General features: G+C 34.5%; 2 protein-coding genes across 3 annotated transcripts; both read left to right on the forward strand.

The window, feature by feature from the left end:
- Positions 1-1,508: 1,508 nt before the first annotated feature.
- LOC124826615 (coiled-coil domain-containing protein SCD2-like) lies at positions 1,509-13,024 on the forward strand. Of its 2 annotated transcripts, none has more exons than XM_047299489.2 (17): positions 1,509-2,138; positions 2,419-2,588; positions 3,370-3,463; positions 3,612-3,653; positions 3,739-3,801; positions 5,656-5,705; positions 5,803-5,830; positions 6,166-6,240; positions 6,349-6,459; positions 6,539-6,599; positions 6,789-6,905; positions 6,992-7,110; positions 7,565-7,634; positions 7,870-7,911; positions 8,574-8,614; positions 9,014-9,140; positions 12,591-13,024. In XM_047299489.2, exons 1-17 carry the CDS (start codon positions 1,749-1,751, stop codon positions 12,725-12,727), a joined length of 1,737 nt encoding a protein of 578 aa, XP_047155445.1. In that variant the 5' UTR covers positions 1,509-1,748; the 3' UTR covers positions 12,728-13,024. The 2 variants fall into 2 exon arrangements, with proteins under 2 accessions (XP_047155445.1, XP_047155452.1); XM_047299496.2 differs by having other exon boundaries at positions 1,510-2,138; positions 3,382-3,463.
- A 3,228-nt stretch (positions 13,025-16,252) lies between these two features.
- LOC124826607 (serine carboxypeptidase-like 45) lies at positions 16,253-19,760 on the forward strand. The gene is made up of 10 exons (XM_047299475.2): positions 16,253-16,610; positions 16,744-16,845; positions 16,966-17,061; positions 17,407-17,499; positions 17,588-17,667; positions 17,780-18,067; positions 18,207-18,331; positions 18,492-18,584; positions 18,704-18,821; positions 19,316-19,760. Exons 1-10 carry the CDS (start codon positions 16,352-16,354, stop codon positions 19,463-19,465), a joined length of 1,404 nt encoding a protein of 467 aa, XP_047155431.1. The 5' UTR covers positions 16,253-16,351; the 3' UTR covers positions 19,466-19,760.
- The last annotated feature ends 3,750 nt before the right edge of the window (positions 19,761-23,510 follow it).

The raw sequence follows: 23,510 nt of genomic DNA on the forward strand, positions 1-23,510 counted from the left end.
CAGATCTCATTTTGTGCTTAATCGGGGCAAACTACTATGTAGTAATCGATTACATAAGTTGTCTAATTGATTAAAATAAAAAGCAATGCCATTATTTGTTTCATAAGTAAGTTGATCTGTTTAAAATGGAAATTGGATTGAAAAATTTCTTAAGTACATGATTAATCGATTATATAAGTTGTATAATTGGTTAAATCAATTCACTTTATTTAAATGCATTTCATTTAATAGTCTGTAACTGTCAAATGAATTTATAACTCGTTAGTATGATTAAATAATCGATTACATGCTGAAGATAATATGTTAAAACAATGACAACACTATTAAAGTAGAAGGAAAAACTTAATAGATTACACAAAAACCTTAATCAATTATAATGTGTCAGGATTTGAAAAATCCTATAAATATGAGTCTTGAGTTCTGTTTCAAAAAATTCAATTGCTATCACTTTCAAATACTAATGTTTACATTGAGTTTTTATTATAGAAGCGTTCAGAAAGAGATCTTGGGGAATCAAGGCTAAATTGGGTTACTTACACCTCAAGATTTTTTCAAGAAAGTGGGCTAAACTGTTCTGATTTGATTTGCACCAAGAGGAGTGTCAAAATCATCATAGACAATATGTGTTGATCTTTCTCTTTATTCTTTCTCTTTTGTTGATTCATCACTTATTGTTTATTGATTTCAAGAAAGCTAAAGATTTCTCAAAGATTTTGAAAAGAACAATTTTTTAAAGCTTATAATCCAGTTCACCCCATCTTAGCTTGAGATATAAGGTATTTCTTTTCTTATAGTAATAACAAAAAATATACTAGCTCCCATTACCTGGACTAAGCTTCTGATTCAGTTAACCATAAAATTTTTTATCTCTTACAAGATACTATACCTATATATAAAAAAATTTGTATCAATGATCTAAATATATTCTAGTAATCCTAGACAATCAAAGGTCCATTCTCAACCCTTTTGAAACATATGTCAAATTTCTATAATACATGCAAAACTTCTAAATATTGATTTAAGAGAAGAAGTAAAGATGATTTTATTCAAAGAAGATTATGATAAACTAATATTTTTCTATTTTATATTTGAATCTCTATGATACGTCGTTCTTTATAAAATAAAACTTGACTAAATAATTCTTTTATTTATAAACAATAAATATGTATTATTCTTATAAAAGAAAGACAAAAAGCCTTCATACCAACTTACTTGTTTTTAAATGGTTTTAAATATTTTTCTTTTAATCAATTCCTTAAAAAAGTTCATACCATCAACCTAACGATTTTGTCAATCAAGCTTACCGAATCAACTTATCTGATCCAAAATTTTCATAAACCTGATTTGACTTGAAAAATTGAATTGTTTCCTCCTAAAGGTAACGATTTCAGTCAAAACAATCCAATTACAAAAATATCATGTTCCCATTTCCAAGTTCACCTTATACGACATCGTTCTGACGCCGCCAAAACAAAATGTCTCTCTCCGGCCTAAACCAATAATTTATCCACGTTAGGGAAGGAACTCTGACAAAATAAAAGCCACGTATTCTCCCGAGTCTTCTCTTCAGCGGACCTATTACGATGAACCGACGCCGTTTCGTCCAACACACCCGCGCTCGATTCTAACGGAACAAAGTCTCCGACTATTCCTCCCAATTTCCCCTTCGATTTTCCCGAGAAAATCTCGCTCTGAGAAAATCTAGCTCAGTCACCGCGACACTTATATATCCACAGCACTGTATACTCATGGATCGGAGGAGAAACGCGAGTCCTGTTTACGCGCGGCAGTGGAGTGGTGGTTCCAGCAGCACCGGCTCGTCATCACCGGCGATGTCTCCGGCTCATCCTCAGTCGCGCCTCGGTGCTTCTTCTACCGGTCTCTCCACCGTCAAGCGCACGCAAAACGTGGCTGCCAAAGCCGCCGCGCAGCGCCTCGCTCGTGTCATGGCGTCCCAGAACGCCATCGTCGACGACGGTGAAGATGAAGACGATCTCGATTTCCGGTTCAGCGCTCCGCCTCCTGCATCTCTTTCTTCTTTCTCCAGCAACGCCAGCAGTAACAGGAGCACCAGCACGAATGCCTCCACTATTCCTCCGATTTCGGTTGCCAGGCCTAACAGATCTCCTTCTCCTGCGGTAACTCTCTCTGCAATTGTTCGTTCTGATGCGTTTGCGTGATTAATTGCATGGATTCACTTGTTGAATTGTGAAAATAGAATGAAGTAAATGCGTGTTCGATACGATTTTGAACTTAGATGTGTTTTGTTGGTTCGTGGTTGTTAATTTTCATGGCATTAATAATGATCGAGCGAGATCGAAGTTTTGGAGTGTCACTTTTGGTTGCATGATTTTGGATTGATTCAATTCGTGTTGCCTAGTTCTTGTTGAGCTAATAGGATTTTGATGTTTTTATTAGTTAGGTCGGAACTTTGTAGAGCATACTCATTCGGTTCGTTCAACATCAGCTGGAAGATCGGGGGTTTCTGTTCGTTCAGCGGCAGTGGTGCCACCGACCAAATCCACACTCCGAACTCCAATGGCTATACCTCCTATTGACCCTCCTACTAATCGGAATAGAGAGAAAAGGTACTTTACTTCTGTTACTCCTTATTTCTTATGGGTTTTTAGCTATGGTAATTAACTATTATTAGGTCTCGGACCATTTTCCAAGTTGATCCAATATTTACCGTAACGCAGTGTAGTTCCTTCCCCGTTAGTTCTTTTGGTTTTGTGGATATGTTAATTGACTAGGAAGCTTTTCTTTCTTGGAGCTTTTCCAGGTTAAGATGATAGTGGAGTAACGCCGAAGCCGAGTCTTCATAAATTTTAAAGATGGCATATACCAAGGAATGTCCTAAGTGTTCATGTTAAGGATTTAAAAATAAATAGTATTTAGAGGAAATTAAAGCTTTTTTAAGTTTATATGTATGAATTCGGTGTTTGGGAATAGCTTCTTTCCTGTTAATAATTATTTTTCTTCAAAAGCTACCTGATGAAGCAAGAGAAAATAAGATAAACCAAACATGCATACAATCTACTTTTCGCTAAAATATTTATTTTGTTTATATTAACGAACAAATAACAAAGTACTCTTTATTTTGACATTTAAGGGAGTCTTTGGTAATTAGCTTCTCAGAAAGTGGAAAACTATGTTTTTCATATTTGGTTTACCTTTTTAAAAATAACGTTCCTAGTAAATAAAGCTTTTTCAGAAATGACTTTTAGCCAAGTTTTTCACAAAACATTCTCATGTGGGGAGGTGGAAATCTAACTTTCGCAAGTTGAATTAAAAATTTAATGAAAAAAATATCATGTTACTCTTGCATCATTTAATATGAAAATAAATTAAAAATTTAGTAACCAACAGTGATGGTTTCAGGTTTCCATCAGATATATCTATCAGGCCCCTTAACTCAAAAGACACAGGAGACCAGCGTGAAGCGTCTGCACTCCGTGATGAAGTATAGTATTTGTACCCACCAATTTCATTCCCCAAAAGCAAAATCTGTGTATCCTCATATTGGCTATGCTATTTTTTAAGCTTTATTTTAGTATTTTTAATATAACTCAAAGGATGAGTGTCGAAGCTGATTCATACTGATTTTGCAGCTTGATATGCTACAAGAAGAGAACGAGGCTTTATTAGAAAAGGTATGTTCATTAACAGCCAACAAGGTCGGCGTTTTGCTCATGTTATGTGAGATTGAATTGATTGTAATGCCTGGTTATATTCCAGCTAAGACAAGCAGAGGAAAAACGCCAAGAAGTGGAGGCTAGAAGTAGGGAACTTGAGAAACAGGTAACTTTTGCCTAGATATTAAATATATTTGAAAACTAGCAAATGTAGTTTTAACACCATATTTTAGATTCCATAGTTTGCATATTTTTTAAACTTTCACTCATAGCTGTATGTAACTTCTTAGTAAACATTTACTGGGGAAGTCTTTAACTATGACCAAGTTTAGATAAACTTCTTAATAAACATTTATCGGGGAAGTAAATGAAGTATAATGAATCAAACTTCTCTCATAAGCTCAACTTACACACTCGACTCTTTTATAAACTCTTCCCTATATCTTCTCCAAAAATTGATTGCATAATCTTATTTTTAACTTGCAGAAGAAGTATGTATTAGGATTCAATTGCTATGTATGGGACTTGAGTCTCACACTGGAAGTATGAGATTCTAGTCTGGGGCTGGTAATGACTAGTTTTTTAATGGTGTGACTTTCTCCAGGTTGTCAATTAGAATTAGAGCCTACCCCCACGTCTCTCAAGTGCAAATAAGTGGTATGGGTGGTGATCTTGACATCATAGTTTTTGCATGTGACTAGCCAATGGGCCAGGGCAGAACCAGCCTGCTTGTATGTTAGTGCTGTGAAGTTTGGTAGGTTGTTAGGATTCAATTGCAAAATATGGGACTTGAGTTTGACATTAGAAGTATGGGATTCTAATGTGGGGTTCATGGGCCTCGGGCTCTCTAACCACAATGGTTTGTAGGGTAGTTCTCCCAAAGTTCTATCAGTATGATTCATTTTTTATGAAAACCCATTTTAGTTCTTAAGGGATATGGTGTTATGGTGAAGAAACCCAAGGAAGATTCCCAGTGGACATTAAGATAACCAAATGGTTATCTAGATGTGAAGGTGCACTTCCAAGGGTTCAAGAGAGAGTAGAGAATTCAATTAAGCAAAAACCAAAATAGAAAGAGGAGAAGATGAACATAGCCGAATATAAACAAACATAATAGGAACCAAAAGAAGTAAAATGGAGCAAAAGACGAAAGACTAGAAAGGGGTTGGGAATTAAGGTGCTAGCATGCTACTTGAGAGGGCACAAAGGCTCAATAACTCAAGATAAGTGGGGATGCTGCCACTTAAGTCTAGACTCAAGATAAGACTAGGGGAAGATCACACTCTTAAGAGAGCTCTCACAAAGGTAAATATATGTATAAACTCAAAATATTCAACCCTTTTACAAGTCTAAGAGACCTCCTTTTATAGGTAATGGAAGGGGCCTCCTTGGAAAAACGCAAACAAAAGGACACAAGCAAATACAAGAGAAATGCTTCTAGAAACTAGGACATCTAAAAGGAGACTCCTTTGAAGTGAGGCATGACCTATCTTGTCCTCTATGCCTCTCCATGTGCCTTTGACCTTCTAGAAGAGAAGGTCAACTCCAAGCTTCTCCAAGATCTTCAAAGGTGCTCCATGTGTGTGGTCCAAGTCCAAGTCTATTATCCTCAAATAAGTGTTATTCTCCTTCAAGATAGTCCTAGCCAATCCTACAAAACAAACACAAAACAAGAGTCAACAGGTCAACTCAAGCATGGTCAACAAGGTCAACTCAAACAAAAGTCAACAAAGTAAATACAACATAAACTAATGCTAAATAAACTAAGAGATGATGGATTAGAGGCCTCCTTTCTTGTCATGCTTCTAGTAATCCTCCTAGGAAGGTCCTCTATCCTCTCACGAGGAGTCATGGAATCATCAATTTCACTTGTATTTTTTCTTTGTTAGTGCTTATGGAGAAACTTATCTAAATTAGTCTATAGTAGCTATTTAACTACATCCAAAAGCAATTTTATAGTTGTCAAGCACTATTCTGAGTTTGCTGATATCAGTGTCCTTGTTTATTTTAACTTTGGCAGGTTGCTTCCCTTGGAGAAGGTGTATCGCTGGAAGCTAAACTGTTGAGCAGGTAATCTAGCTTCGAATTCTCTTGTAGGCTGGCTGGCACAGTAGTAATGGAACTATTTATTTTGTTTAAGATTATGATTTTTGTGTTATATTTGCAGGAAGGAAGCTGCTTTGCGTCAAAGAGAGGTATACTGAAACAATGGACATAAGATGTGGCATAAATATGAAATTAATGATGGCTGGATGTTTGAAGTAATATGATCACCCTTGATTGATAACGCTCTATTCCATGTCCTCTAAGTATTTATCTCGAAAGTGCTTTTAACTTTCTGTATTATTGTGAAAAATGCATGCATATATTTGTGCAAAGGAGCATGAATCAGAAGCAGCTATGTTACTTGACATTTTTGTAAAGCTCTGTTTCCCGTTACTGTTTTCTCCTTGAATTGTGGAATTTGAGCAAGAGGCTTGTCATTGTTCTTCTTTCAAAGAATGTCGTTGGAATAAATATTTTTGTACAGGCTGCTCTCAAGGCTGCTCAACAAACACAGAGTGGGAGAGATGAGGACATCACTGCCCTTCGAGTGGAAATTCAGGTAGTTTTGAATAAAACAAACATGTTTTCTCATTAAGTTGTGCCATTTATCTGCTCTGATTAATTATTCCCTGTTATAAGTTTTAGCTATCTTCTTTGTATTTGTCAGAACCTAAAAGATGATGCTGCAGCAACTTTGGAGCAGCAGCAAGAAGCCGAAGCTGAAGCAAAGGCTCTTCGCACAATGACTCAGAGAATGATATTGACCCAAGAAGAAATGGTTACTGTTTATCATTGAAATAAGATTTAGCAAGTCTTCATTTTCCCATTTGTCTTAATTCATCTTATCTGTCTTTTAGGAGGAAGTTGTCCTAAAGAGATGTTGGCTAGCCCGCTACTGGGGTCTTGCTGTAAAACATGGTAATGAAATTACTGCCCTCAACTTTCTGTGTAGAGAAGACACTTTCCAATCTTTAACTATTATCTGAAAAATAGTGACTTCAAAAGTTTCAGGAGCATATTTTTCAAAACTCAGTTTATCTGTTAACAGTATATAAGTTCTTATAATCCTTATGATTTGAAAAGTCGTACTATTTCTATGCTTTTTAGGCATATGTGCAGATATAGCACAATCCAAGCATGAACATTGGTCTTCTCTGGCTCCTCTTCCTTTTGAACTTGTCATCTCGGCTGGACAGAAGGCTAGGGAAGAATCTTGGAACAAAAGTGAGAATGAGTTGGTACTAAAAATTCATTAGAATTATATATCGGAAATTATCCATAATGATGTCTAATGAAAGATCATGGACCAGGTGGCGATGGTCCAGATAGAAGCAAACTTGTTCGTGATTTGAATGATCTTGCTGGGGAAGGAAATATTGAGAGTATGCTTTCAGTGGAGATGGGTTTGAGGGAACTTGCTTCCTTAAAGGTTCTTCATGTTTATTTTTTAAAAATTAGTGCTTTGTTTGTTCAGTTCCTTATTGTACTTTTCTCTTGGGCATTTTAAATACAAAGAATTATATTTTAAAGCTTCTTTTATAAAATAGTTCATTGAAAAATGAGAAAGAAAGCATATATATTTTGTAACAGTATTGAAACTTACATCCTGATAGACAGATAATATAAGTCTATTTATAGGCAGATAAGGTTCAGTGTGGTATGTAAAGGGAGAGGAAGGAAGGTAGTGTAAGTGGTGGTTTTTAAGGGTTTTTGAGAGGAAGGAGTAATCTCTTCAATTTTTTTCCAATTTTGGGTGTTATTGCTTGTATTCTGTACGGAGGGTTTCCTTTGATTGTAACGAGCTGGCATCCTATACTAATAATACTTTTCTATGTAAATTGGACATAAGATATTTTTTTTTCTGATTTTATTTTAATTTGTAGGTTGAGGATGCTGTTGTGCTTGCATTAGCCCAACACAGACGACCAAATACGGTTCGACAGACTGTTTTAGGTATTTAATTTGACATCTTCTATCTTTTTTTAATGTCAGTTTTGTCTAGTGTTATTGTTACTCATGTTCAACTGTCTGATTTGTGTTTAGAATTCTATTTAAGTAGCTTTTATTCATGTACCCATTTTATGGTAATTTTCCCAAACTATTGTTTTGGAATTATTCCAAAATAGGCTGTTTAGTAGAAAAGCCGAGATGATTTATAATGTTCATATTTTTATTTATTTATTTTCAGATTCCAAGTCACAAGGCGATGCTAAATATTCAGATGCATTTGGTAAGAATTAAGTTGTCAATTTTATTTTGTAGTGTTTAATTTGCTATTGTCTATTTGAAGTTTGGGAAGAAATATGCTTTGACCTGCTTTACCAATGTTAAATTTGCTGTGATTACCTACGGAACTTTATAAATGTCAAGGTTTTCATATTTGCATTATAGAATTTATCTGTTTCTCTTTCACTGGTAAAATATTGCTTGTATATTTTTCATTCATTTCTCTACTTTTCATCTTTTGAAGGGGAAGTTGGGATTGATTTTGGATAACATACATTAGTTTAATGCATGCATGATAAGATCTGTATAGGAGGATGATGTTACATCTATATTGTGAATTGCATGGTAAGTAGTCATTTTTACCCTCTTCATTATGTGAGAAATGTAAAAGCACCCTTGCCTTTACAAGTATTAGGTGTTAAATATTGGTGAATACCCTTGTAGATGATAGAGAAACGTCACAATTACAATTGTGTGAAGTCTTTTGACGATGGACTGATCTCCATCTATGGGATGACCTTTATATGGGAGGGCCAGTGACTTTATGTGTATTTTTATGCTAATATATGATGCGTACGAGGCAGCATTTAGCCCTACTTCATTTCTAAATGGAAAAGTTTGGCAAGTGATTCTTTGTTGATTTTTCTGTTTCTTTATTTCTTCCAGAATTAAGTGAAGAGGAAGCAGAAGACGTTCTTTTCAAAGAGGTCAGTTGCTTTTTATTCTAATATATGGCGCAATTCATGATATTATTTCTACAAAATTGTGATATCTTCTTCCTTCAGATGAGAATTTTAGAATGCAGATTTCTACTACTATTTTCTCATGTCTATAACATATGATAAATGTCTTATCGAATCAGCAATCAGATTATCTTGACAGAGATTTGTGTTCTTTGATGAATTTCTTTCTGTTCAAGGCAGATTATTACACTTTAATCATAATCTCTTTCAAAATGAAATCTTGCAATGTAGGCTCCCCAAGTATCGGTGGTTTTATGATGAACAGTTTTTGTCAAAGTTGAATTTAAAATTTAACCAATTTGTAAATAGTGTGCATGTACACGTAACTTAATATGATTTACTAATAAAATCTAAACATTGCAGTCATGGTTAACCTATATCTGGAGAAGAGCTCTGTTTCATAGTGTGGAAGAAGATATTGCAGAAGAGCGACTTCAATATTGGATTGCCCGCAGTAGGCAGGCACCAACTTCACATGATGCTGTTGATGGTAAGCGCTTTGCCTTTCTTAGGATTTTTTGTTTTCTGAAGAGAATAATATGTTACCAAGTTAAAAAGTAAACAATCTTGAAACTACAGTGTTAGAATTGTGCTACGGAAGGTTTATGTTGGACAAAACCAAAAGGGGTGACTTGGTTTGTTAATAAAACTGGTACTTTAAAAAGTTTTCCCTTTTTTAAGATTAAAGTTCAATTAAAATCTTTTTCTTTATAATAATAACATATAATTTAAAGAAAAGAGAAGATTATACAAGGTATTTTATACTGGTTCGGATCAAAAGATCCTACGTCCAATTTTTAATCTCGCTAAAGAGGGATTAACTCAAACACTAAAATAAACAAAACTTATAATAACAGAAGAAAGAATTTAAGGTTTATAAAACACTTCTCTTGAAGGCACAAGAGATGAAAGACACCTTCCTTGAATCATACAAGGAATGAACCACCTCCTTTGAGTCACACAAAGGATGAACAACTTCTCCTAGCTACAACGGCAACACTTAATCACCCAAGAACCTACTTGGTGAAAATTATCGCTCTACACACACTAGTTTTTCAAAACCCCTTTTCATAAACAAAAAGAGTTTCTCTAGCAATTACAGTTCTAAACCTCTGAATGAAAAGTTATTTTTGAAATTAGGGTTAACCAAATATATATACATATATATATATATGTATATATAGATATCTATCTATCTATATATATATATATATATATATATATATATATATATATATATATAGACTTTTTCTTTCAAAAATTAGGTTAAGAACTTAAAGAGTCAAGTTATAACTACCATTGATAATCGATTATTTCAAAAGATAATCAATTATCAAATAAGCTTTTCAAAAAACATTTTCTTGTGATAATCGATAACCAGAAATGAATAATCAATTATCACAATCTTTTATGAACATCTTGATAATCGATTATCATTAGTGCTAATCGATCATTAGAACTTTTATGAAAAATAAAACCTTCCTTGAGTGATCTTTGTGCATGTTGCTTTGTGACACTCTCAGCTAAGTCCTACACAATTTATTCACTAGTATATGTCTTATTACTAAAGCTTAATAACATACATAAATAAAATACAAGTCTCCAATATCTTTTGTCATCGCAATGAGTTCTTGGACTTGTTTTTATCATCATCAAAATTTACTCTTTAATACTGATCTTCATCATCTTCTTTTGCCACTAGTGGGATAAATATATACATGGTTTTGAACTGTGTTGATTTGCTAAATATTGCAAATGGAAACTCCCTCCATGGGTCATAACAGCATTTGAAAAAAAATATGAATATAACCGGGTCAACAGAAAAATGTTGATCTTGGTTCTCAAATTAGTATATAAGAAAAATGAAAATCATAACCGGAACCAAGCTGATTTCCAGTCTTTGTTATATTAAGAAGAAATGATTCTGTATCATCTCAAAATATGTATTTGGTGGAATTGAATCTATTCAATCTAGTTTGGACAAATTGTGCTATTCAGCAATAGAGATAACTTGTTTTCTTCAGCCCGATTTGCATACAAATCCGCATGATTCTTGTTGCTTAAAAAACTTTGCAATTTGGTTTGTCTATTAAACCACAGATACTCTCAACTAATCATTTAAATTAAACCACAGATAGGCTCAACAAATCATTTAAAGAGAAAAAAAAATCTGTTCCCTCCTCCTTTTAATCCATTTTCTTGTTTTTGGCTCTTCCACTTTGTAAGCCTGGCATTTTTTGTTACCCTAACAGCTATTAGTTACTCAAGTGTCAACCTTCATATGGACTAAAACATTGGTAATGATTTTTTAAACTAAAATTACAAATCTGAATGTTTTCTTTATAATATTTGTATATTCTTATTTTAGAATGTGAAAACCGGGTATGCTTGGCAATTCTTGATTTAAAAGACCAGGCATAAACTTCTATTTTTTTTTCAATTAATTATTCAAATTCCTGCTGTTTAATTCCAGATTATAAGTAAAATTGGCTGCATCCAGCATGCAAATTTAAATTAAAGAAAAAAAAACTCACTTTTAGGTTTATCTAAACTGGAAGTATTAACGTTTAGGTATTCAAATGATGATCTCTAGGTCTGACTCCGAACCGTAGGAAGTGATCCTAGTAGCTATAGGGATATCAAGATCCTTAACATTGTCTAATTATCCATACCAAGGAAAATGCTACAGAACATTATGTTTGGTTAAGGAAAGAAAAGATAAAAAAGGAAAAGGATTAGAAAGAGATGTTTTTAGGTTTTTTGGTAAGGGAGAAGATGATGGAGGCATGGCTAGGACCTTTAGAGGGATCATGGAGTAGCTTCAAATTATATCTCAAATTTTGTATTTTTATGTTTTGGACTTTATTGGGCCTTAGTCATGTTGGACTTTGGGTGTAGAGGCACATAGTATATAACCCTTTTTGAGACACTCTTGTAAACAGATTTGAAAGAAATATGTTGAAACATTGTTGATGTTTTTAGTACATGTGTGCGTGAGTTTTATCTTGAGCAAGTGGCTCAAGTGACAACTCCTCTTATCTCATGCTGATGTGAGGGCACACTTCCATTTCTTAGAGATTCTTTCACTTATCTCATAGGTGTTGCGGGTGGTGTGATGAATTTAGTGGATTCACTTATATTGAATATTGATTCGAGTGGTGTGATGATGAACGGTGTTCTTTGGTGATGAATTTAGTGGATTCACTTATCTCGAATATTGATTCGGGTGGCATGAGGATGAATGGTGATGAGCTGTGTTCTTTGGGACTTCGATCCTTATCTTTGAATTTCACCATTCAGAGTGGTAGATCTTCTTACTTATCTTGGAATCTCCTCCAAGTGGCTTGGCTTCCTCTATTTCTGCATTCCCATTGATTCGAAGTCCTTCGTTTTTCTCCTTTTCTGTCCGAAAGGAGCTTTGCCAGGCATTCATCAGAAGATGAAAGGAAAGAAAGAAAAATTTCCATTTCTCTTGTTTAATTGTGTTGAAAGTAGAAGCGAATAGAATATATATTTGTAAAATGAGATAAACACCCTAAGTAAAGAATGAGACGTGATTCTCAATAAAAGTCCTTTTGTCTCCGTATGGAAAAGATCCGGCCTCCTTTCCCTTGAATATTGCATAGAATACAAAAGGTTACATGGCACTCATCGTTCTTCCCTTTCTCTTACTGTTCCAAATTGACGGAGGTGGAATTATATACCCCTTTTCCATCTTTCCTAAATCCTTTCTTATTCATATGAAACCAACAAACCTTAAAGTCTATAGCATCATGTGATTACAAATGAATTTACTTTAATTTATTTATAAGAAAAAAATCTAATGACGTAAATGTGATTTTAAACGTACTCGGGGAAACTTCTGAGACAGAAGGGTGTTATTATTATTGCTTTTGATGTACTGCTTTGTTTTGTATCGCTCATTCTGCTTTCTATATAGTTGAGCGTGGCTTGGTGGAGTTGAGGAAGCTAAGTATAGAACCGCAACTTTGGGAAGCATCTCGGAAGGGAATTGATCAGCCCCATACAGCAGATGCTAATCATAAGCCTGCCACCGACTCTGATGCCTCATCCTGATTGTCTGGGCCCCTTAGTTCTTAATTGATTCTTTGTCCTATATGTATATTTTTTGTTTTGTTTTCTACACAAGTTTTTCATTCTGTAAACATTTCAACATTATATTCGGGAATACAAAGAAAGCAAGAATCTTTACATTGCACCAGAAGCAGTGGGTTGTGATAATTTGTATTCTACATAAGACAGAAATTTTCCCTATTCTTTTAAATTTAATTTTGTAATTTGAGAATCCGAGTTTGTATTTTTGTTGTCAAACGAAGATGCGGGATAATTGCAGCCACTATTTTTTCTGTTTAATGTTATATTTTGTATTGTTTATTTATCAACTAAAAGCTTGAAACGGTTTATGTCTTAGAAAATTGGAAAGGAAAGTTCAGTAAGTCGATGTTAAGTTGTTTGAGATGTTGATGCTATTTAAGTACCAAGTAATAAGAAGAACATGGTTTTCACCATTTCTGCACATTAGAATTCAGTCAAGCCTGACGGTATGGTGGTGTAACAGGGATTAAACATCTATAGCGACTAGCGAGAGTTGTAGAATATATCAATTAGGGTAGTATTGAATTGCACAATCTTATTTGTCACCCAACTCTAAAAAATAACATTAAAGAAGGTAACCTCTTGTATCATGTTAATAATGACAAGATATATTATGTGGTGGTAGTAGTAGGACGGACAGCAGTAGTTTATATAAAAAACCCATGCGTTGAACTGAAGATTGATCAGGAGCGTGCCTTTGCTTGCAGAAAACATGGATACTCTAGTCGTCCACGTATATTATGGATTCTGCGAATATAATTCAGACCTCTGATGGTGCTCTACTCACGCGGGGTCCTGTTCCACTTTGTGGAGTGTGGACACCAATAGTGGCCGGTGCATAGCAACCCGGATCATAAAAAGGAGGAAAGCCTGCGCAATTTAATAGTAAAAGTTTATGAGCTTTTTCTCCACTTGCGTATTTTATGACTAGAATGAAAAGGACCCAAATTTTGAGGTGAAAAATGAAATTTAAAAAAAAATAAAACATCAACGAAGATTACTTGCAAAAGGCATGCCCTTGCTCTACTTGCAAGAATTCAAAAGCAGAATATAGGCTTCACTCGCACTCTTTCACACGTTTTCCAACTCTGATGCTCAAAAGTCATTTCAACCACTTCTACTCGGTTATAATATTCAGTCTTACACTTGTGACATAAATTTTCTTATGCATTATGAGCACCTACTCTTCTTTTCACTTTTTGTTTTGGAGTTGGTTAGAATAGAATTTGGGTCTTAGAGGCAATAGAATATTTTGACAATGAGGAGATGAACGCCAAAATCAGTGACACTAGTGCTAGTAATGATGAAAAACCTGAAATCTTTTGTAAAAGCTGTAAAGGTAGGGACCATTTTCTTCTCCTTTACCAGTTCTTTGAACTGCAAATACAACAGACGCACAGAATCCACCGCATAAATCTTGATCAAATTTGTCATTTTATAGTTTGTTCTTTTTTTGGCATTCATTATCTTGCATTTTTTTCTGCCTTGTCTTGTGGAAATAAAATAATAACCTAGCTACCCTTGTGGTTAGAGTGGTCCGGTGACACTGCTTCGTAGTAATTATAGCCAGACTAGTTAGATGGGGTCGATTCAAATCACTCCCAATGTTTTCCAAACCAAAAACATCCATAAATTGCGCTGTTGCATATAGCTAACAAGCAATACACAACACAGCTTGCAAAGCTGAAATGGTGAATGAAGGTTGGCCCACTTGAAGCTAGCGTGGAAAGGTTTGTGGCCCCAATGGGGAACATGTGGCTCCTTCGAGTTCAGCATGTGAGTTTGTAAGCAAAATAATTTGTATATTGTTGGCTTTTGTATCCCCAGGACAAAAGAATATTGAAATTAAAAGAATGGTGGAGTCACCTTATAATTATAAGAAAAGCCTTTTCACATCTGGTCAAAGGGAACAAGTTCATTCCCACATAAGTACATAAAGATAAGTCTTTTAACCACCACAAGGAAAACATTAGACTTTATGGGACTAGGATTATTTCATTTCCACTCCCACTTAATAATGTTTGGTTGTTTTGTCCATTCCACAACATACTTATTGTGGGCATGAATAAACCTCATCCCAGATCTTACTCATCACTTAAATAAAGATTCTTTACAATAAAAAAAGGGAAAGGTATACCCCTTTCATCACTCAAGTTCTTTAGTGAGTATTATTGTTTGTGGTTAATTATGATTTAAGTATTCTTCAGATTTTGTAGCTTCTCTGACAAGCCACACTTACATTTTAAACTAAATTAGTATTAGAGTAATAAGATGGCTCTATTTTCCTTGGAATCTCTGTTCTGTAACCATTTATCTTGTCGATGTGCAAATCTAGCCGTACTTGCTCATCAAGAAAAACCAATGAATCAAACGTTTTTCTTTGAACAAAAGCAAACATAAAAAGTAACTCTGCATCTGTTTTACACCTGCATATTTACTGCATTTAACCAAGATGCCGTAGAGTACTGTTAATTAACCAAGTGCAAGAGAATCTTTTTAATATTAATTAAAATTGATTGAATAATAAAATCAGGATAGTGATGATGATGATGATGAGAATTGAGAAATAAGAAAACTCTTTTATCTGATTTTTAAAAGTACAAATCCTCAAAATACACATTTTTCTGAGGAGTGAAAAGCATCCCCGTAAAGCCATTTTCCATGGAAAGGAAACATTCCTGTTGGTGCAGTGAAAAGATACAAGTTTTCTTTGTTTTTTTTGCCAAGTGAAAAAGGGATACAGATAGATACAAGGTCTTTGTTGTTAATTCATGCAGAGAGAAAAAACAAAAACAGGAATACAACAACAAATGTAAAGATGATCGATCTAAACGATGTAATGTAATATTTAAGAGGGAATATTGTTGAAGGCAGAGCCCATATTCCAATAACTAATTTCCTATTGATGGCAGAAAACTCGCACTGACTCAGTTTGAAGCATTTCAACTCTTTTCATAATTATCTTTTTGCCACTGCATATAGAGTGACCCGGCACCCCATGGTCATTGCCTCTGTCACATCTCTTTCAACACCATTTTCAGGCCTGCCATTCAAAAGCTAAATTTGTAATCATAATTAGAATGAAACAGATAAAATTTCCAGCACCTTCCCTGGCCCACCCTTAAAGCAATATTCTTGCCACGAGTGTCAAGAATCAATAATACATTTTATTTATTTATTACATATAGTTATATATAGTCCTGCCAGTTTCATACTATGAATAATCACTCTAACTTTTTATAAATCGTTTGTATAATATGTTAGTACAAAATGTTTAATCACTAAGTCAATTTCCAGGTCTGTTTAGAAAAACTTTTCCTCAGATATCTTATAAGAAAACAAAATAAGAGAAAAAGAAAATATTCTCTTTGTAAACTAAAATAGGTTATATAGTAGCATTAATTTCAAGGTTATAGCAGAAGTGGAGGAAACTTAAAGTCTAGATTGTCTTTATATGTAAGTTAAATTCTACAGTTTTACTGTCATTTCTCATAATGGTATTCGTGTTCACACTGGGTGACACTTTAAATACAGAACCTTTCGGTCTTTCTCTTTGTTAGTCCTACTCTTCCCGTTTGTGAAAAAATGAAGTGGCCAACATGGAAGTTCAGCACCATGGTAATGGGTGTGGTGTTCCTTTATCTGAGTTTTTCCTTGGAGGTGTTCTGTGACCCTTCTCATGCAGACAGAATTGCTGAGCTTCCTGGCCAACCCTACGTAGGCTTTCAACAGTTCTCTGGGTATGTCACAGTGGACGACAAGAAACACAAGTCTCTCTTTTACTATTTTGCTGAGTCAGAAACTGATCCAGCTTCAAAGCCTCTTGTTTTGTGGCTCAATGGAGGTCTGCAATCTCTTGCTTCAAAACCTGATATTACAATTTTTTCAAGACTTGGGAGGGATTAAATAAGAATAAGCTTGCAGAAGCAGGATTAACATCATGGATTATTGAAATTAACTAATATTTCGTTGTTCAGGACCTGGTTGTTCTTCACTGGGAGTGGGAGCATTCTCAGAAAATGGACCTTTCAGACCAAACGGAGAATTTCTGATTAAAAATTATTATAGTTGGAACAAAGGTACTCTTTTTCCACGTTCCATTGTGCCTTTTTTTTCTTATGGGCACATTCCATTATATCTATCTGCCAGAATGGCCTGCATTTCATTCTTCCACTGATTGGGTTACTTTTGTGCTGCAGAGGCAAACATGCTGTATTTGGAGACACCGGTTGGAGTGGGGTTCTCTTACGCTAAAGGTAGCTCCTCATATATGACAGTGAATGACGAGGCAACAGGTATTCTTCATTAATATTATACCCTTTTTTTAATCTTTTGGGACAAAACTCTTTCTCCTTAGAAAGCTTCTTTAAATTCTATCTTCCATGGGAAAAGGCACGTATCATTTGTATGCTGCTTAGGCTTTTAAAAAGTTGAGACAAAACAGTGATCAATGGTTAAGTTTCATGCTTACTTTTGTGTCACACTTTACATGATTATTCTTTCATCTCTTATTCTCTACGCCAGCAATAGAAGAAGGTATATCAGTATGCTTTTTATTCGGTATGATTGCACTGTCCCTGAATAATGCATTGTTTACATGCAAATTTTGTCATCTGAAGCAGTTCTTTTGATTTCTTAAGCCAGGGACAATCTTCTATTCCTGCTACGCTGGTTCAACAAGTTCCCCCAATACAGGACCAGAGATTTGTTTCTAACGGGGGAAAGCTATGCAGGTAAACTGGTCATTCTTGGAATTTTCATTCCAAAAGCAGGTTACAGAAATTATTTTTTCGTACAAATTTCAAAAGTTGCATGTATCAGGTCATTATGTTCCTCAACTTGCGAAGCTCATGATTGAAATGAACACAAGGAAAAAGATATTCAATCTGAAAGGCATTGCGGTGAGTGGTATCAATCAATGCTTAAGCTATCTTTCTTACATATTGCTGTTTGGTATTTGCTGATACCAAAAAGGAAATTAAGAAATGAATGCTCTCTTGTCTTGAACTGCAGTTGGGTAATCCAGTTCTAGAATATGCCACTGACTTCAATTCAAGAGCTGAGTTCTTCTGGTCTCATGGACTGATATCAGATTCAACCTACAACATATTCACTACAGTGTGCAACTATTCTAGGTACGTGAGTGAGTACTATAGGGACTCAATTTCGCCTCTTTGTTCAAAGGTTATGGGCCAAGTGAGCAGAGAAACAAGTAAATTTGTGGACAAATATGATGTCACACTTGATGTTTGCATTTCCTCAGTGCTATCACAATCCAAGGTTATTTCTCCTAAAACCCAAGTGAGTCTAATCTTTTGAACTTTCCATTCTCATGCTTCTCCAATTTTCGTCACATTACTTTCATTTACTATACTTCAGATCAGTACTAGTCAAGTTTGGCTTTTCTGTTGAAATTCGTGCCTTATAACGTGGCATGCAGGAAGCAAGTGAGAGCATAGATGTGTGTGTGGATGACAAGGTTACAAACTACTTAAACCGGAGAGACGTACAAGAATCACTTCATGCAAAGCTCGTTGGAGTTCGCAAGTGGGATGTTTGCAGCAAGTAATTCCTTCACACTAGACATCTTGTGTTTGGCTTTTCTTAGTTGTTGTTTGCAAATGAAAATTGAAGGATCAAAAGAGTCATAATTAGCTTAGCCTGTCTTTGCTGATTGTGATTTAAGTAAACAATGTAATCACTTGACTGCATTTGTTGGTACCAGCGTGCTGAACTATGATATGCTCAACCTGGAAGTGCCTACACTACCTGTTGTTGGATCACTCATAAAAGCTGGAGTCAGGGTCTTAATTTACAGGTAACTCTAACCAAAACCTTTTCTTCTCCTTCTATTTATTTGCTCACTTGAATTTTAGAGCTCATACATATGTTTCTCAGTGCTACTTAACGTAACAATGTGCATTGTTGTTGCTACAGTGGAGATCAAGATTCAGTAATTCCACTGACTGGAAGCCGTACCTTAGTTCAGAAGTTGGCAAGTCAATTAGGACTGAATACAACAGTCCCTTACAGAGTATGGTTTGAAGGTCAGCAGGTATGTATATTAATTCAAAGGTAGCTTTTGGCCCAGTTCTTTTTCTTTTCTTTTGGTTTCTTTTATCCTTAATCCAATTAGTTTCTGTGGAACTTATGCTTTTAAGCTTATTCTTAATTAAGAAACACTACTGTGTTTTAAAAATGTATTTAGTTATGATTGACACAAGTTCTTTTAGAAAGAAAAATAAAACCAGGAAACTGAGGTCAAATGCCGTCTGATTAACATCTTATTAGTTTAAATCAGTAAGAAACAATTGCAAAAATATTTGTTTATAAGAGGCCCTAAGCCTTGAGTGGACTAATTAGTGATTGAACTTGTATATCTTTCTCCGGTATGCGATGTGTAGATTGTTTTTCTTCGAACCATATTATGTCTGCATTCAGAACATCAGTAAAAAGCGTTTCCGTTGGAAGTAACACCACTTTTTTTATCAGCAAGACCAAATTGTATGTTCTATACATCAGAAACTAATCCCAGTTAATGAAACTTAGGTTGGTGGGTGGACTCAAGTTCATGGAAATATCCTCTCATTTGCGACTGTTAGAGGTGCCTCCCATGAAGTTCCTTTCTCACAACCTCAAAGATCACTTGTACTATTCAAGTCATTCTTGAAAGGCGTACCTTTACCTGAAGTCTTCTGACAACCCTTTATGTTTTCATATGTAGTTTAGCTTGTAAGTATAAGTAAGCATTGCCCTTTAATACCATATTATTAGCAAAGAAATGTACTATTATCTGTGCAGAATGTGAAAAGAAAAGTCGGGAAAAGTTTTTTTTTTTTCTTTTGGGTTTTCAACCTTTGCATGTGAATGGTTTTTGCTTGTTCTTGAGCTGTCAACTGTAATTGACCCTTGGATTGAAGAGATTCTGTAAAAATGTTGTAAGAGAATACCGTTGCATTCTTGTTATAAATTTCTAGGCAAACCATGTGGACTATCGTGTTATGTAATTTAAGCACTTGCATTCACCAGTAATGCCATATTTCACTCTTTAACACACTACTTTTTCTCTTTATATCTCAAATTCCTTCATGTTATCGTTTTATCTTTCTAAATAACAAAAAGATTGTACAAAATTTAATTTCAGTGTTTACAAATCAGTTTTCATTAAAGGAACAGCAATTATATTTACCTTCCCCCACCCCAATCTGCGGTAACTAAAGCCATTTGGATAAAGCATTCCACATCAATGTGCAGTTTCTCAATGAGATGAATAAGAATATCATATAGTTAAATTTTTAAGTACTATTCACTGTGAAGGGCCTATTTGTAAGAGCGTAGACAGTGATCTAAATGCTCTCACAGATTGGTTTTTTCTCCATGGACATTATTGGCTTTTGAAAACATGCTATATGTATGTAAGAAATTACATGTGAGGAACGACGTAAACAAGATAATTCCTGTTCAGCGGAAGACAAAAAACATCTCTACAGTAGAGCTTGTACTTAAGTACTAACTCTTCGCCAATGGGAACACCTTTTTGTTCAGAAAGGTGGATTCTGATCCCATTTGTCCTCTCTGCATGACTGCTCATATTCTAAAGAACAGTGTAAAACATGCATAAAAGTTGTAAGAAAAAAGGGCATAAAAGTGGTTTTGTAATTTCACTCATTTGGATTAGATTAGCAAACACTCATCATCCTTCAAAAGGGACAAATTTTAAGAGGCCACGTCTTGATTAACACCGCTCAATTCTCTGAATTCTCTTGAACTTTCCACTATTCCATCCCACATTAACACAGAAAAAACGTCGAGATAACTATAGACGTAATTTTACTTCGAACATGACTTGTAACATTAATATATGTTGTCCAAGGGGTTGACCTAAACTTTGGCATCAATTTAAAATAAAAGTGTGTTATGAAAAATATTAGATGATGTGGTGGCTTATCATTGGTCAGATTTGTGTGTGGTGGATAGATACCATGTGAAAGCTTTTTATGGGCTAGATTCATGGGTGGAGGCTTGTCATGTGACAATATCTTAAATGATTTGATTTTACGACGGGGATGAAAATAGATAAACATGAAATGTGTAATAGTAAAAGCTAATTTTATGGTCCAATGCTAAAAAGTGAAAGTGTATATGTAAAAGTTATTAAAAGGTTAAAAAATAATTTGTGCAACTTAATATCACTTTTTAAAGACACTTTTATTCTACGATAAGTCCAATTACAAATTTTATTTAAATCAATTTATTAGACACAAAAATTGAATCAAAATTTTAAAATTTAAACTAAACGAGGACATGAATATGACTCATAAATTGACATTTATGTATTGTCATCCAATCTTAGTCGTAATAACGTATAATTGTTAGGATACAAACAAAGTTCCACATCAGATAAAACAAGAGGTGGACATGAGTTCATATAACATAAGATACCTTCATTGGTAAGAGGCCTTTCGGAGTAGTACCAAAAGCATATCCATGAGGGTTTGGCCTAGAGCGGATAATTCTTACCATTTGTGAATATTTATGTGTGTGTTGTTTCTCCTTACAATTGGTATCAAAGTTGATGGTTCAAGTATGGTAACCAGGCTCAGACGAGTACATCCTTCCATGGTAAGGTAAAGCCCAGACTTTCATTGTAGGGTAGGAGGAGAAAGGATTGTTAGAATACAAATAAAGTCTCACGTCAAATAAAACAAGAGATAAACATGAGTTTATATACACATAAGATACCTTCATTGGTAAGAGACCTATGGTAAGGTAAATCCCATACTTCCATTGGTCCTTCATCGTCTTTGACAACTCCAAGACTTCAATTGTTTTAATGTTGTTGGTGGAAGAGGTTTTCAATGAGTAAGGGTAATTTTCAAGCTTTAGGTGTAACATTTATGAGCTTTTATGGGGTCAAATTTTATAATAGTAATGGTTCCTTTTCCAGTAGGGAACTTCATAACATGTGAGGTGTTAAGACCATGACTTCTAACTTGTTCAAATTTCTTCGTCTTGTAAAGACGTTATAAAAGGTGTTTGTGTAAATCTGTATGTAGCAAATTATCAGTGTTTGATTTGAATCTATTGTCCTAAATGTTGTGAGAAGATCGATGCAACCTTAAGTGTGCGCTCTATCTCCTATAAATCCCAATAATGGATTTGGGTAGGATTGAATAAGCTATGTTGGCACATTAAGCTTCTGAAAGTTCAATTATTATAATAAATTAACTGAGTTATCCTGATTGTTGAGAACCTTATGGATTTATCTATTTGCTATAGTGGTTGTAACAACAATTTAGTCATCTTACTCATAGTTGTTGATATAGAAGTTTTACTTGGAGTCATGGTGAATGCTACATGTTGTTACTGGATTTTATAGTGTCTCCTTTTGGAAGTATGAGGTTGTCAAGAGCTTAATGTTGTCTCTAAAGCTTCAAATTCTAAAAAGAAAAACAAAATTATCTTACAATTTAAAATAACCACATCAAATCTTCTATTTTCAGAACACATGTATTTTATTTACTCTTCGTGATAATATAATTACTAAAACCACAACTAATAACAACGTCCTCAATCAATTTTTTATAATGTTGAATTAACTTTATATATTACTGAAAAAAAGTTGCACTCAACAACTTCCTCAAGCTCATCATCACTATCTTTTTAATGCTCACAACACAAACATAAATTACTTATAATTTCAACAAAATAAATAAAACAAAATATACATCACACAAAAGACAAATTGACTTCAGTTTCTACTTTCGCAACCATGAGATCAAACACTACCTGAATACAATACTACACCACCATTTGTTCCTGAATTTTGATGGTGTTTGTAAAAGGATAGTTGAAACTCAAGACATAATTCTCACACACTAACACAATAACAACAACAACAGACTAATGAATTCTACAACCATTAAACCTTAGCAAGTTAAAAGAGATACAAATTAGCCTCTTAAAACCTATTACTTTTGAATAACATACACCTCAAATAACACACCAACAATTATCCTGTCACGTTCCCGCCTCCTTAACAACATTGTATTGTGAATTTGATAGAATGGATCATATTCTTTAACTGAAACTCAAGAATTTTCCGCAAAAAGATAAGAAACTATGTCCAATATTTATATTACCCTACAATTGTTGTGGTTCTTCTAAGAAGATTAACATCTCGAATAAGAACCAAGAAGGTAGGGAATCCAAAGATTAGAATGGAATCTGAACAAGAAGATATTGAATGGGAAGACTTTAAGACTTTTGATTGAATGCATTAATTATGTATTACATTATACAATATGTTTATATAGCAGTAAAACTAACCGAATTAACTAACTTTGTAAAACTAACATCTTATATCAATCCCTTAACTTGTCCTCAAGGACTAAAGTTTGAGAACTTCTTCTTTAAGTCATAATAGAATTCTCACGTAGCATCCTTAGGGAGTTGATGCTTCAACTTAATCAATACTTTGGTGACAACCTTATTACCTCTCTTCACAGTAGCTTTGTCAATGATAACTTCAGGTTCCTTGGTGACAACTTCTTCTGTTATTGGGCAGTTGATTGAAGTGTTTGTCTCTCCTACTGATTTCTTCAATTGTGAAACATGAAAGACATTATGTATCAAGGAATTAGCTAGTAATTGCACCTTATAAGCCATAGTAGCAATCTTTTCAAGGATATAATAAGGTCCATAGTATTTAGGAGCTAGCTTTGCATTTCTTCTAAATGCCACA

The sequence above is a fragment of the Vigna umbellata genome, chromosome 2 (assembly GCF_029865625.1).
Source record: "Vigna umbellata cultivar VRB3 chromosome 2, Vumbellata_1.0, whole genome shotgun sequence".
Lineage (NCBI taxonomy): Eukaryota > Viridiplantae > Streptophyta > Magnoliopsida > Fabales > Fabaceae > Vigna > Vigna umbellata.